Source organism: Miniopterus schreibersii (assembly GCF_964146895.1).
Source record: "Miniopterus schreibersii genome assembly, chromosome: 17".
NCBI lineage: Eukaryota > Metazoa > Chordata > Mammalia > Chiroptera > Miniopteridae > Miniopterus > Miniopterus schreibersii.
The window spans coordinates 9,370,162-9,386,066 of NC_138117.1; the positions used below are offsets into that span (position 1 = coordinate 9,370,162).

Here is a 15,905-nt window from a genome sequence, read left to right on the forward strand (position 1 = left end):
ATTCAATATAGTGATCTGGGAAGAATGTGATGATCATTAAAATCTTTAAAAATGTTTTTTTTGGAAATGAAAAATTTAGGCACGGAAGTCAGAGTAAGATGAAAGACAGAATCTCTAAGGAGTAGGTGTGATTCAGCCTTGTATTTTCTTCTGCGTCAATAGCCTGCTGCTGGAGAACTTGTTGGTTAAAAAACAAAACAAAAACCTTTCTATCGGTTAAGTGATCAATGTACTTCTGTGGATGTCAGAAGAGGTTTTCTTTGTGCCCATTTATATTTTGCCTTCAGAGCTGATAATTAACCATAATTCATTCTCAGTTTATTTTTTAAATTATTTTCATTTCTCCTAGGGCAATGACAAGATACAAGGTGTCCACAATATAGAGTCAATTGACTTACATGAAAATTGTCTTTTAAATTAAAAAGTTATAGTATACTACCAAGAAGGCTCAGAATTAACTGTTCAAATGACAATACTGTAAACATCAAAATTTGGATGCTATAGTCATACAATGCTACATAAAAATTCTAAATTACTATTTTGTTCCTGAAACAAGATGAGCATTGGCCTTTGGTCTTCCTACTCAGTAGGTAACATTCTGGTTTGGAAAATAACATGCTATAGTCATAACTTGTATTTATTACTGAGTTCCAATAGTGCTCTCAGCACTATGTAAAGTGTAAAATGACACTATTATTCCTATTCTAAGGATTTATTTTTAGAGAGAAAACCTCAAATAAAACAACAGTGGCTATAAGAAGCTTCAATTTCAGACATAATACTCTAAAAAATATTTGCACCAATGTTTTCCACTTTCTACTTTGGGTGCATTCCTTGTTCATCAAGAAGACATACGGAGATGGCCACGATCTGAGATGTCAAGACAGGAGTTTTGTGTGTTTTGTTTTGTTTTCCAGGATAGTTTGGAAAGAGCTATGAGTAGAAAGTTCATCAAAGAAGTCCTGGTGCCAAAGAAAACAATTCTGGATACTGATTTGTGGAAGAAAACGCCCACATTTCCTAAGTAAAAGGAATATACACTTGGCCTTTTGGAAGGAACATTAATTTCCATAATTCACTATACAGCCTTTAATGCACCATAACTACCAGGTATCAAAAAACATCAATGGAGCTGTCATCTTAAAACAGATATCCATGTAAAGAAGGGGGCTGCTCATCCAAGCAAGAAGCCTGCTCTGCATCATAGACATTGCACAGAATCTGGATTGAAATATATGCATAAAAAATAATATGCATGGAAACTACAAGCAAATTGGAAACCTATCACACTGTTTTCCATTTGGCAGGTCTTACCAGTTATGTATCTCTTCCCATCATTTTCTCATCTCGCCTCTTCACTTGGAATTCCTTTAGTAATTTTTGTACTCTAGTTATTCTCTACTAACCTTATTTATTAGGTATAAGCTTCGTATTAATGATAACCTTTTAGGGTTCTTCAGGCAAGACTCATCCCTTCTTGACCCTTCCATTTTCTTTGATACTACTCATCCCTCCCTCTGTCTTCACATGTGGCTCCCAAAAAACTATTCTCTTTTCTTTAATGCGTCTCATCCATTGGTTATCATCTGCTTGGGAGTCAGCCCTTCCCCTTCACTGTTTCCAAACTGGTCTGAATCCCAGACTTCCTTGCCAGAGAAATGCATATGCTCTGTCTACTTATTAATTACACTGTTGTAATATACCATTATAGTTGTGTAGCATTTTAAAACGCTTCTCTATTTTGATCCTTAAAGCAATATCGTGATATAGACTGAGCAGATATTACAAGTCCCAGTTTATTGGTAAGAATCTACACATCTTGTCCAAAGCTGTACACATATTGTGTCAGAACCAAAATAAAATGCCCTGTCTTCTAACTCATCAAACAAGAAATCTACCCACAACATCCCAGCGCTGTGAAAACTAGCATTCAAGTCTCCTCTCTTTGTCTTAGAATAATATGATCTCTACCCATTTCCACCCATTTCCACTTTATGAGGAATCAAGGCATCACCTTAGCATCTCCTTAGTACTTGCTGTTCTCCATTTGGTTATTCTGGGAGTTTGTCTTTCACAGTATTTCAACCTTTCTGTCTTTCACATGTCTAAGAAACAAATGTCTTAGCCAGTCAGGTTTCCTTTTTAATCTCAACTGATATTTTCTTAAACACCACTCTGCCTTAATAGCTCTACCATTAAATTTAATTTTCTTACTCAATGTATCAGTCATATCCCATTTTGTCCTGAAGCCTTTTATTGGTTCCCTTACATTTTCCCTGTTCAGGTCAGTTGGGAGAGGCCACCTCACATAGGCATAAACACCTCTATATGTAAAGGTCGATCTGAAGGACATTACAGCTCCAGTGCCCTAAAATTAGATAAGCAGAGTAGGCATATTTTCCAGGATGATGGCCTTTAGCAAAAAGTTTCGTTTTGGTTTATACGCGTAATCCCAGACCTGATGCTGATTCTAAACTCCAGCGCACTGTTTTCTAGGGTGCGTCCCGTATTCTTATAGGTTAGGAAGGAGTTTCTGAGAAGCCTAGATTAAATACAGTTTTTATTAAGATGCACCTTTTCAAATCAGTGTGCCACAGGACAACATTTTAAGAAATTGTGCACTTACAACCTTAATAATCAAATTGAGCTAGAAATCCAGAGACAGTTTCTCACAGGATTCTCAGGACTTCCTGTTTCCCATCTTTCTGGAAACACTCTGAGAAGAGGCATATAGGAGACATATATAGAATTTTGGCACTCTGCTTCTAGTTTGAGGCAGAGGTACACTTTAATGAAGGATAAAATAAACAAAACGATCTCGGCCTTGGACCTCAGCAAAAGGTTCTGATTGAGTGTATACAAAGCCTTAAAGTTTTTGGTTAACTTTCCCTCCTCATTTCCACAGCCTGCCTCCTCCAACATATCTTATTGGAAATATTTCAAATCATTGAACACATCTTGAAGCTTTCACAGAAAAAGCTCCCCCTTTCCCATTGTTTCCCACAATAGAGTTCTCAACATAGCAGCTAGTGAATTCGCAGCGGTGACAGCTCCCTAAGCTCTGTGTGTGTAAATACAGCTCTCAGACAAGGAGGGAGATGTGAAAATATAGAAATCTGCTCACTTTATCTGTCTGAACCTACTTACAGATGTTCCCATTCTTAAATTTTATCTTTAATATGTAAAGTGTCAACTTGTGTTGCAAATATGGATTTTAAAAAGTGTTTTTTTCCTCCCTTCATTCAAACAAGGGTATATATAGTAGATTTAGGTTAAATTTATACTTGTACAGAGCAAGTTTTCTCTCAGAATAAGAAGTTAAATATTTTTGTAATTCAAATGGGGACAGATAGGTAACGACAAGTGAACACTGGCAAACAAATGTTTTAAAGTTTGGGGTAAATAAGAATAAGCTAAATGTGTTGAGGCCAGAAACCAAGAAGAAAAAGGGGATACACTTCATGACGTAAAAATGTCATATGTCTATACACAGTAGACTGGATAATAAATGACAGATTAGAGAAAATATTTGCAATATACATGAAAAACTTTTAATATTCATTTAAAAGTCTGTATGAGTTAATAAAGCAAAGATAAGGCTAGTCACAGACAAAGAGATGCGAATGGTCGTAACTGTGAAAAGATGCACAAGCTAACCTCTCGGGTGGACAAGATTAATCAATGGCTAGCAAGGTTTGGGGACATCAAAGAGCCCACACACACCTGAGGAGAATTTAAAAGTATAGTACATCTACAGCAACGAATAAGGTATATCTACATATAGATACACGTGTAATAGAGCCATGATAAATTACTATGAAGTAGGAATAAACTCAGCATTTAAAAAATAGTTACAGTCTATATACATCATGTGTATATCATATAAACATGTATTTGTGTATGTGTGCAACTGCATAGTGTGTCTGTGAAAATATACACATAAATATGTACACTCTTTGTACATGTGTATATCTTAGTATTCATAGAAAAAAGTCCGCAAAGCACCAAACTGTTACTCTGTAGATGATCCTCTGCAGGGGGTAGTGGTGAAGGATATGGAGCTGGGGAGACTTTAATTTCCATTTGTTACACTTCCATCTAATTTAATGTTTCAATCGAGATTGTGCCACTTTTTTATCAAACAGAGATGTGATAAGCAGTCATGAATCGAGAGTGGTCTGGGAAGAGGCTGTTTAGAGATTTTAAAACTGGACTGAATTAGTGAACCTCAGAATGTGGACTCTTAATTTTAGGTGCCATGCAATGGGCTTGTGGGGGTGCAGAATAGTGGTTAAACCACCATCTCTAATTTATCTGTGCTAAGAACAATTAATATATTCATGGTGTTTAATGTAAACTATGTGATCTGTGTTTTCCATAAAAAATATTTTTTCAGCCGTGTGTGTGTGTGTACACAGAAAATGACACTTGTTGGGATAGAGCTACTGGGGCATTTACCAGTTCATCATTCATTCGACATTCAAAAAGCATTTACTACTATATATACTATCTGCAGAGAATTGTGCCTGAGAGCATGTGTTCCGGAAGTTCACATCCTAATAGCAGAGACATAGATAAACATGCACACACACGTGTTACAACGTGACAGGATAAGAGAAAGAATGGGGGAAAACAAGGCACAGCGTTATGACGTAAGTTGTCATGAATAAGTTTATTTGGCAGAGTCAGAGAAGGGTTCTTAGAGGGGTAACATCTGCAATAACATCTGAGTTTTGAAGGGCGGGCAGAAATTTGTGAGTTAAATAAAGAGTTACAAGGCATTCCAGATAAGTGAGGCATCAAACGTTGAGCCTCCAGTGTGACACCAGCAACTAGCATAATGAACACTTACTGCGTGTGTCGGGCACTGCCGTCAGTGCCTCACGTGCATCCACTCAATCTCTCACCAACTCCGTGCACTACTATTTTCACCACCCTATGTTACAAGCTAGGAAACTAAAGCACAGAGTTTAAGTGACTGGCTCAAAGTCACACAAATAATATGTGGCAGAGTTGGTTTTAACAGGATCAAGGAAAACTGGAATTCAGGCAGTCTGGCCTCCGAGCTCATGCTCTTAGCTACCAGACCGTACTTTGTAAATTTTAAGAAAGCCTGTGGAAGTAAGGCTGTAAAATCAGGAGCATAATGACCGTGAACTATGTTCCATGCTAAAGAACTTGAGCTCTCTTCAGTCAGTACAGAGACTCATTAGGGAGCTGGGCAGATGTTGTCTAGGGGTATAAGAGTTGGGTGGAATTAGAGTGGGGGGTACCTAAACAAGAGGGGAACGTACCGATTCGCATTTTGGAAAGAAGGCTGTGGCAGAGCCCGGGTGATAGGTTTGAGAGGCATTAAGCCTTGAGGCACAGAGGTCACTGCAGAGGCTAAAACAAGAATGAATAGGAGTTTAGCTTAAGACACAGTCAGTGGAAACAGAACAGGATAAATCGGAAAAATATTTAGGAGATGCAACTGACAGCATCAATAGTCGTTACTGAGTTGTGAGTAATCAGAGAAAGGAAAGAATTAAGAAGGCCCTTGGATTTCCAGTTTTACTGAGAATTGTTCCACTGCCACATCCCTAAGGTTAACAAAATTTAAATGAAAAAACAGTTATATGCATTAAATTCACTTTTAAAAACACAAGAGGAGAAAAACATGTTATATTCAATAGGTGTCTATAGGTGTTTCATGTACAACATATAGAACAGAGTAGCATAAATTCAAATACTTTTCCTTGATCCCGTCTATATACAACTAACATAATTCAACCTAATTGAATGCTGGAAGTTAAAAGACTTTAGTATTTTGTAAAGAACCTATCAAATGGAAGATAGCTTTAATTAATAATACTGTGATTTAACTTTTCATTTCTTTGGTCAGATTAAGTACTAAAACAAAATCAATATTTTATTATGCCATTACAATATTTTGTTTGTAAGGTCTTATTCAGTATCTTGAAATTACACACACTTCAATCACTTAAAATTAATTAGCATAATAACTTTCCATAAACTCCAGCTAGAAGATAGATGAGGCTTGTCAAAGAAGTTCAGTAAATTCCCAAGGTAAAATAAATAGTTTATATTTCCTACTCCAGTATTAGGAGGAATAAATAATGATCTATATAGGAATAGGCCAAAAACAACTGGCCTACTCCTTTCCTCAAATTTATATTTGTTTGTGTTAAGAGGATAACTTGACAACCACATCAATTAATCTTGAAGCTGCATCATGTTGGAAAAATATTTTTATAATAATTAAGACAGAGAGTCATCATGTACTTGAACCCTAACGTTACCATACACTGGCTGTCTGGTCATAGGCAAGTTACTTGACCTCTGTGAACCTCAGTTTCTTTAAATATAAAATGGAAATAATAATACATACTTTGAAGAATTAGTTGGAGGATTAACATAGTGTAAAGCATGCTCTACGTTAACACACCTGGCCCAGATGTTCACCTGGTATTAGAAAGCCAGGCAATATCACATAGTTTTGCTAAAACTATGTCAGAATGACCATCACATCACAGAGTGGTGGCTTCACTTCACTCTGGATGGTCTTACTAGATATTTCCCTAACCTTCACTCTGCATATTCAACACAAGTATCCAGAAAACAAGTGCTCCATCTTCGCCTACATGGAATGTTGGTTTCCCTTCCTGTATATCCCAGTGAGGTGGAAGAATTTCTTCCGGAATATTTTTTCACCTGGCTGTGTTCCCACACTGGAAGAAGTTGGGGTTAAGACAGAGATGGGCAGGTGACCAAACCTTTAGACCAAAATATCTATTTACATATTTGGTTCATCTGAAGGAATTTGCATTATGACATCTTTCCCTGTTCATTTCTACTGTTTTGAGCAGAAGTGGCAGGAAACACACTGGAGGAATTGAATAGAAGTTGACAATTACATGTCACATCAACCCCCTATGTGCAAGGTAAATATTAATGTTTTCCATTTCTTGGGTTCTTGGTTGAATAATTTCAGTTATATGGGCCAGCTACTCATCTCTTACTTCCAAGTGCTGTTTCCTTGAGGTAAGAAACAAAACCAAGTTTTGAGATTAGGATAGCATCCAACAAAAGAAAAAATATCCTAAAGAAAACAAACTGGAAGCTTCTTGGTATTACTCCCACTAGATTGTTAGGAAAACGAATATTAGAGAAAAATGTTGTTAAATGTATTCCTGCTTTGTGCCTTTTTTCATTTAGGGGATAAAGAAGTGAATCTAATGAGGCCAAAAACCCATTTTCAACCTTACAAGTGATGCATTTAATTTGTTACGATGCAAGTCAGCAGGCCCTCTCAGCATGAGTGTGCAGTATAACCTGTTCGTAAACTATCCCTCCTTGTTCCGCCAAGGCCATGGAGAGCCTTCCTAACGGGCCCACTCACCCAAACGGCAGTAAGGCCCATCATACTCAAACTGGTAAGTCACACACCCAGACACAACCGGGAATTCCCTGGGGAGGAAGCGAAGCTTAATTTAGATAATCCCCTTCACAAAGTGTATTAGCTGATCCAAACCAGACCTGGCTGTCTAAAAGCGTGTTGTTCCTACATTTCAGAAATGCCTCAATGTACAAATAGCTTCTTTTTCATTTGGAGGATTAAACTTCATTTATGGAATAGGTAGGGATGATCAATAAGCTATTCTAAAATATAGAAAACAGCTTCATGGTTGACTTTGACCTTCTATCCACCTAAATGGGCTGGGGTCCCACATTTCTTTGTTGCTCTAGAAAGTGCTTGGCAGAGTTCCTCTAATTCTATGTCACATATGAAAATAAACAACAACAATAAACAGAATAGGGAAAGTCTGCCATGTATCACAAATGGGTACTTCATAGTTTCTATAAAGACAAACACTTTTTCTAAGGGGTTCACGGCAGAACATGCCTGGTTTAAGAACAGATGCCTCTCTCTCCCCCAGCACTCCATCACACACACCGAATCCCTCAACAGAAGACACGGCCAACCACAGAGACAGGGCGCTGTCGGGAGGTACAGCACACCGAAAGAGAGACACACACTCCCAGGAGCCCACGTGGGGCAATGTCATGACTGAGGGTCAAAACAGAGAGGGCTGAAGAGCAGGAGTAAGAGATACATGTGTCTGTCAGCAGGAGCACAGGATTGAGTTTCAAATTAAAACACAAATCCCCAAATTTGTTGTGAAATACTTCTGTTGCTGGAAAATGGAATTGTTATAGTTCTGAGAAAATATCATTAGCAATAAATGGTGTGACTGATACGCGTAGGAAAACTTGAATTTTCCTTAGAAATTAGCTTTCAATGAAGGAAAAGGCTCATTGGCAGGAGCCAGGAGTGGGCTTGGGATGGGAGTCCCAGCGGAGCTGGCACCGAGACTTAGCTTTACTGATGGAACAGAAAACACTTGTAAGCAGCTGCCCTTAAAAAAGGGCATCCCACGGTGAGAATTCCCTAGTAGGAAAGGATACCAAGATGGAAAGACAAAAAGTCCAAAACCACCTACAATTAGGGTGGAAGGGATATATTTTTTTAAAAGAAGAAAAAAAAAGTATGAATATGAGGAGGAGGGAGGGAAGAGAGAGGCATCTCTCCTCTGATTCTATAGTCAAAATTAATCTGGCTCTACATTTTTCTTTTCTTTTTTTCCAAACCACTTCATTTTTTTTTTTTTTTTTTTTTTAAGAGCAGAGAGGTAGATATAAAAAAGTCATGTTTAGATATTTCAGGGATACAGCAATCCTCACCTGTTTTTCTCGTGAATCTTTAGGATTTCGTTTGTCTGTTGAAGAAGCTGCTTCTCCAGCTTGTATGTTGATAATGAATTCTCCAGCAGTTGTATTTCAAGTCGAGATGTTTGATTTAGCATCTGAAGTTAAAAGATAAAAACATTTCAAACTTCCATCACATAGCATAAAAACAATTATTTTGTTTTTTTAATTTAGTTGTATTTTCTTTTAAATTTTGTCTTCCAGAATATTTTATTAAATGGCCTACAGTATAAATTAATGCTTTACTTGTCTCTTAAACATTACATGCATTTGAGATGGAGGTTGCAACTGAATGAGAAAACTGGGCTGTTAAATCCATTTTTATATTTAAATTTTTGTGTCCTGAATCCCTAAGATATTTCACTGTGCTAGTTGCTTTATACATGTTACCACCAATATTTACAAGTGAAAAATGAGTATTAGTACAAGGTCTCAGACATTGTGTATAATTAAGAATCATTAATAGCAATGTAATATATGTCTGCCTGGATCCATCACCTTACATAAACCAATTAGAAGTGATCTATGACCTCATTTAGTCATGTTCTTGATCACATTTATTGCACACCTATGCCAGGTCATGTCAGCCCTTCCACATGTCATATCATTTCATACACATGTGCACCTGTAGGAAGAAGAGTTATCGTCACTTTACAAATGAGGAAACAGGTTCAGCAAGAGGCTAAAATCCACACAGGAACCAAGGGAAGAGCTGGGTTTCAAACCCAGATTGTGTGACTCTAATTCTAATGCTCTCTACAGAAAACTAAGAAGAGGGAGAGTCCGACTACCCTATGCTGGGGCTTAACCTGAAGAGACGAGGTGACCAGGAACCCAGATCACAATGAAGATAGATTGTAGTTTTCAACCCCACTATACTGGGTTCTCTAAAAACTAAATATTTGACTCATCTGAAATCATGAAGACTCATGTTGCTAGTTGAGCTTTACTATAACATGAGTCTGTGAGTCCTGAACCCAAACACATTCTCTGAGCATCACGTACTCCAGTCATAGAAGATGTCTTCAAACTGCCAATGTCCTTGTCCCTCCCCATCTCTGTCCTGCCCCTACCCTCTTCTTCCTTCAGGGGGGTAAAAAGGGCAAGGAGGAGGTAGAATTAGTTTTTAAATCTCTTATGTCACTTGAAAACTTTTGCAACCATCATATTTTTGCTACAGCTACTTATTGGAAAAGCACCTGGGAAATCTTCTGGAGGGTCAATATCAATTTAAAGGGTTTTCCTCTGAAAATGACACCATTAGAGCTTTCTTCTTTTTTGGTAGCAGATCTAAACCTATGTCAGATGCACACAGAAAACCTTTTAAAAATAGACTGAGGTGACCAGGGCTGTACTTGAGCTACAGAAGTTGTCGAGGAAGGAGACATATTTTTAGGAGAGCAGGACAGAGACTAGGGTGATGAGAGGCAATACTTCAGTTGCAAAATTTAAGGAGGTGTCAAAAAACTCAGTAATCAAGATAAATAATATTTTAATACATTTTAAAAGAGCAAAATTAAAGCAAAAAAAATCCATGTTGAACACAGTATAATTTTTAAATAAATATATGTTTATATAGTATCCTGAATGTTTGCCTCAGTTTTGCATAACTTGTTCTCACTCCCCTCACCCTAGTCCCAGTGCTGCTGGGTGCGGGGGCGCAGGATGAGGGTGGGGTGGGTGGAGAAGAGAACAGGGAGATGGGGCATTTGTGCTTTAAAAAAATTTTAAGGGCCATCATTCATTTACACAATTGTCATGAATATGAATCTGAAAGCCAATCTAAAAGTTACTACAACCTATCAAATTTATATTTGTGGGCTGTTTTAGAGTTTTTAAAAATCTTTTACTATTCTGAGTCATTTCACTTGAGGGAAAACAGGAGCAAGAGGACCTGGGATCTGAAGACAGTTAGAAGCAGTCCAGAGGGGGGAAAATGGTAGAGACTATAAATATTGTGAATACACAATATATAACTTTCAACTGGTAAACGTATTTTTGTACAGGCAAGTTTTTTGTTTGTTTATTAACTAGAATGACAATTTATCAAATAATTAAATAGGGGATGAGACAGCTCTATCTTTTGGAGACGGTGCTTGGCACAGAGAAGACAGTATTTATTGAATAAACAAAAGGTTCATTGTCTCACTGCATCAGTGTATCTCAAGCCATTAAATATTTTTTCTCATATTCACCATACTCTCTCATCACACTTCCTGATACTCTGAAATACCCAAATTTTATTTTACAAAGGACAGAATTGCTCTTCTCCATGTTTGAGAGCACGTGAGAACACTGAGAAAAGAATGGGACCATCCAAGTTCAAAATGAAGCTGCCTATATCTAAGTCTGAAGACTACTATGGCTCCTGATTTTTCTATACTTTGTCCTAACTCTAATTCATTTGCTACAGAGCAACCAGAGTGATATTTGTAAAAACATAAATCAGACCATGCCACGTCTTATGCTAAATCTGCTAATGGCTTCCCTTTGCAATCAGAATAAATTCCCAAGTTCTTAGGCTGGCCTACAAGGCTCTATATGATTGGGACCCTGCTCCCTTCTCAGATCCCTCTCCAACAGGCGAATTAATTTCCACCTCAGGCCCTTTGCGCTTGCAGTTTCGCCTGCCTGAACGCCCACCCTTCCCAGATGCATGTCCACTTTCTTCTCAGCATTCCGGTCTTGCTCAGGGAGGCCCTCCTGGCCACTCTCGGTGCAGCAACTCCCCCATCCTCATCAGGTGGCTGTTTCATTTTCTTTCTGGAATCACCACTATTTGAAATCATCCTGTCCATTCACTCATTCGTCGTCTTTCTTCCCATGAGGATGTCAGCTGTACAAAGGCAGGACTATTCCGCCTGGAGCCCTCCAAACATCCAGAGCCCAGCGTGGGCCTGGCACCCTGGGGGGCTCAGAGCTATTTGCTGAATGATATGCTAGACAACAGACAGTGAGTTGTTCAGGTTGGGTAATGGTCAAACAGTAGGTAACAGGGCACGTGAATATCGAGCTGGACTTCAATAACAACAGCCCAAATCTAAGGCAGCATCTGAATGGGAAGGAGGGGGAACAGTCTCTGAAGTCCAGGCTCGGTGTCAGGTCACCTCAGGCCAGTTTTGAGCACAAACGCCACTCCCTTCTCTTCCTTCCCCATCACCTTGACCCAATAGCTGTGTTATTTCAGCTCTGTCCACTGATGTATTAAAACAGGCCTGAAGTTCAAAAGCGAGCAGCTGAGAGAACTGTACAGGAAACTATGATAAATTGACCACTTTCTCGCCATGTGTCTATGGAACTTGCTGCTTAGCAATAATCTAAGTGTTCCATTAAAATGACAAAAGACATTTCCTTCTTTAGCCTAAACACATTCCAAAAGCACAGCTCTGCAAAAGAGAATGAAGAAAGAACCGGAGGAAAGGAGGGGAAAAGAGATGAGTATGTGAAACAAGCCCTCACTAAACAATTTCAAAGCTTAAATATTCCAGAGTATACCAGACAGTAAGGAAGACTTAAGACTTAAAACTGAGGATTTATGGACCATAAAATTTTATTTCTTTTAAAAATAAACATTTAAAATAAAAATTTCTAGTTTCTCAATGAAAGTGAACTAGAGAATTTCAGCCAGCTTCCATTTAACACTTTTAAAAGTCTTTCTTAAAAAGAAAATCTCCCCCACAAAAAAAAAAAATTTCTTTCCCTAGCATATTAACTTTGAAATCAGCCGTGTTTGTAGGTTTGTGTTTTCTTTTACTTTAATGATGTTTTTCAAATGAAAAACTATAACACGTTAAATGCCTCGGAAATTAGATTTTTACAGAAGAATAAAGGCTGATACATGTACAAGGAATGAGAGTTAGTAGATCTCCATTTTACAAAATCGATGATATAAATTTACTTGGTCAGTGATGGGCAATGTGACAAAGTACCATCCTATAGGTTATTTGTTCATTTCCAAGGGGAAAGGGGACGATTGGGATGAAGGGATATGGAGGCGTCTACTCTAACTAACCAAGTTGGAATAGCATCACTGAGAGTGTGGCAAGCTAGTATGTGAGAGGTAATAAGAAGTGACCGGCAATTCTATAGGGCACTCCCGCCACAATGTTCCACTCAATCTAACTGAGCCTATAGACTGAATTCCCAGCTTAAAGAAACCATGAGACATGGACAAGTAAATTAAAAACATCTTTAAGAAATATTCAGACAAATTCAGAATATGGGGCAGTTTAAAAAACACTTGACCCAGTTTCTTAAAAATCTCACACAAAAAAGAAAAAAAATCAGAAGATTGCTCCAAAAGAAAACAGACTATTAAATCTTAAAAAATAAAATGCCTATAAATTTTTGGCAGAACTGAGGAAATTTGAATATGAAAATTTGTTAATTTTACAGAATAAGCATTAATTCTAGTCATGAAAATATAATAATATATAATTAATGCTATATATTATTTCATATATTTTATATTTTTATTTATATCATCAATAAGTATATATTATATTTATAACATAATGATAACCTCAGTGGGTAGTGAAGTTTAGTAGAGATAGTACTTACACTACTATCTTATATGCAGACATTGTGGGTAGAAGAAGCTTGCCCAGCAGTAGAGTAGGAATGTATTCCACCTCCAGGGTGTGAGTTCTCTGCCACAGGCTCAGGTAGCTATGCACATGCAGCTTCCCTCTGGCTAAGAAAGGCACCTCTCCTCAGTCCATAACAACTGCTATCGAAATGGTTTCTTTCAAATTACCATGAGATCTTCTGCTTGTCTTAGCTGGTGGCATCTGATTTCTTCCCTCTCCCCACCCCACTAACTAGCACTTTTAAGGCAGGAAGGTGGACAAATCTGTCATGCTTCTCAGAGTACAGACAGAATATATTCATCCAACGTTCTCAGTTAAAACATCTTTGCAGTAGACTGCTTCTGTTAGAAGTCCTATGGTGACCTATCACCTATCTGTGAATATATATCACTATCCACACACAACCCTGAGGACATTGCCTTTGGGCTTGGGAACACTGGGCTGAAATCTAGAGAAATTAAAGGACTAATATTAGTTAATATAAGCACTTGACAAATATTTATTGAGAGCCTACTGTGTACCAAGTACTGTTCTAAATCCTAAGAATAGAACAGTGAATAAGACAGACAAACTCCATGACCTCTAGGTGTTTGGATGCTAGTGCAGGGGTTGGCCAGCTTTTTCTGTAAAGAGTCAGATAGTAAAATATCTTAGTCTTGGAGAGCCAGATGTTCTCTGCTCCAACTATGCAACTCTGCAGTTGTGTTGAGGAAGCAGCCATATACAACACATAAAGGAACGAGTGTAGTTGTGTTCAATAAAACTTTATTTTAAAAAAAGAGATGGCCACTCGAATTTGATCTGTGCGTTATAGTTCACCGAGCCCACTCCTTTTCCAGACCTTGTGAGAAAATTGATTACCAGGATATTTTCCTTGGATGACCAACCATTAGCAAATTTATTTTATTGCCATTTCAGTTTGGCCAAAGCTAAATGTTTATTTGACTAGTCTCTCATCAAGTTAAAGAGATCCAGTGGTTCAATTCTGAAAGTTGCCCTTTCAAATCTATTTCTGCCTAGAGATTCATTCTCGTTGATTAAACTGTTCCCAAACTGTCTTAAATTTGTAACTATACAATTGAAGTCCAAACAACAGGTGCAATAGTTCATGAATTCTGAGGAGCAAATGATAAAAGGAAATTAGACATGCAGGAAATTTATTAGGGAAAATTGAGAGATGCCAGAGCTATAGGAGTGCCTTCTCCCTGGGATGCAGGTGTAACCGCACTGAAGAGGAGAGAGAAAGAAGGGTTTCAGAGCACCGCACCTCGAGCCACTGGGCAGTTCCACTGCTCAGAGTAGAAGGGTGTGTTTTTATGACTGTAAGGAAAGGCTCTGTAGCTAATTCATTCAATGCTAAGTTAAAAAAGAAACAGTTTAGAAAAGCTTGCCATATTAACTCAGTTAAACCCACTGAGGATAAGAACTGCTTTACTTGTTGTATCCTACATAACACCTATTAAAATATTGTGCATCAAGGAGGTACTCAAAATATATCTCTGTAAATTTGGTTAAATTCTATTTCTAATACTATGGGTCCCCTACAAATCACTGGAAATTGGAGGAAACTTAGGCTCAGTATCTAAGGAACTTCCCTATGGTTACACAGCCAGCAAGGACAACACCGGCGTGGGACTGAGTGAGATGTTCTGCAGTCCCATGGTAGAATGCCAGTCAGCAGCTGCAGAGAAGCAGGAGCATCTTCGTCACGTATAGAAAACATTCAGTGGCTACTATTAGGTTTACTCTAATTTTGCTTTATCTGATTCCCACCTTACCCTCTGCTTAAATCCATTTCGCGTCCACCACCTTAGAGAGGGAAAGGACTCACGGGTGAGAGGCAGTGTCTGAGAGCTGATGAAGCATCTAGGCTCTGACGCCGGGCTTCTGGGTTCAAATCTCCGCTCTAACATTTACCACTTCTTTCATCTGGGGCAAGGTGCTTCACCTCCCTGGGTTCCAGTTTCCACATCTTTAAACAAGAGATGGTAATAGTACCTGCCTCATAGAATTTTTAAAAATTATTGAATAGGTAATATATATGTAAAGTTTCTTAGAACAGAGCTCAGCACAGATCATGAGAGGTGGATTTTAATATTGTTTGTCTTACAGTGCCTCTGATCTAAACTGGCCAAGTCAAAAACAGACTCTCGCTACAGGAAGGGACATAAATAATGTTTGAAATAAACCCCTTCACACTGCAACTTGGAAAGAGGAACTGGAAGGAGAGGAGATATTGGTACAAACTGATAACAGAGTGAGAAAAACACTGCGAGCTAGAATAGAGAGGAGGAAGCGGGCATGGTGTTGGTTCCTGACTCTCACCACCGTGGCCAGCAGGGTTATTCAAATATGTTCATTATCTGTCTCCTTCCTGATCACGATGTTTATTGAGCACAAGGGTATTTTTAAAACCACTGCAGTAAAACCATGGCTCCAACACCTTTTGCTAAGTTCAAGCCTAGAAGGTCAGCAGAGGGCCGGGAAGCAATGTTATCTCTAGGACATCGTCAATGGAAAGCTAGGACACTAACATTTGCTGCAAAA

General features: G+C 38.3%; 1 protein-coding gene across 7 annotated transcripts in view; it reads right to left on the reverse strand.

Annotated features, from left to right (window-relative positions):
* Positions 1-15,905, reverse strand: part of ANGPT1 (angiopoietin 1) — a 222,952-nt gene that overhangs the window by 71,277 nt on the left and 135,770 nt on the right. For all 7 annotated transcript variants that reach the window (XR_013997448.1, XM_081116876.1, XM_081116871.1 and 4 more), the window contains one exon: positions 8,746-8,867. Coding sequence is in view for 6 of the 7 variants with exons in the window: in XM_081116876.1 (XP_080973002.1) it covers positions 8,746-8,867 (122 nt within the window). In the remaining variant the exon portion in view is untranslated. The remainder of the gene's footprint in view (positions 1-8,745; positions 8,868-15,905) is intronic.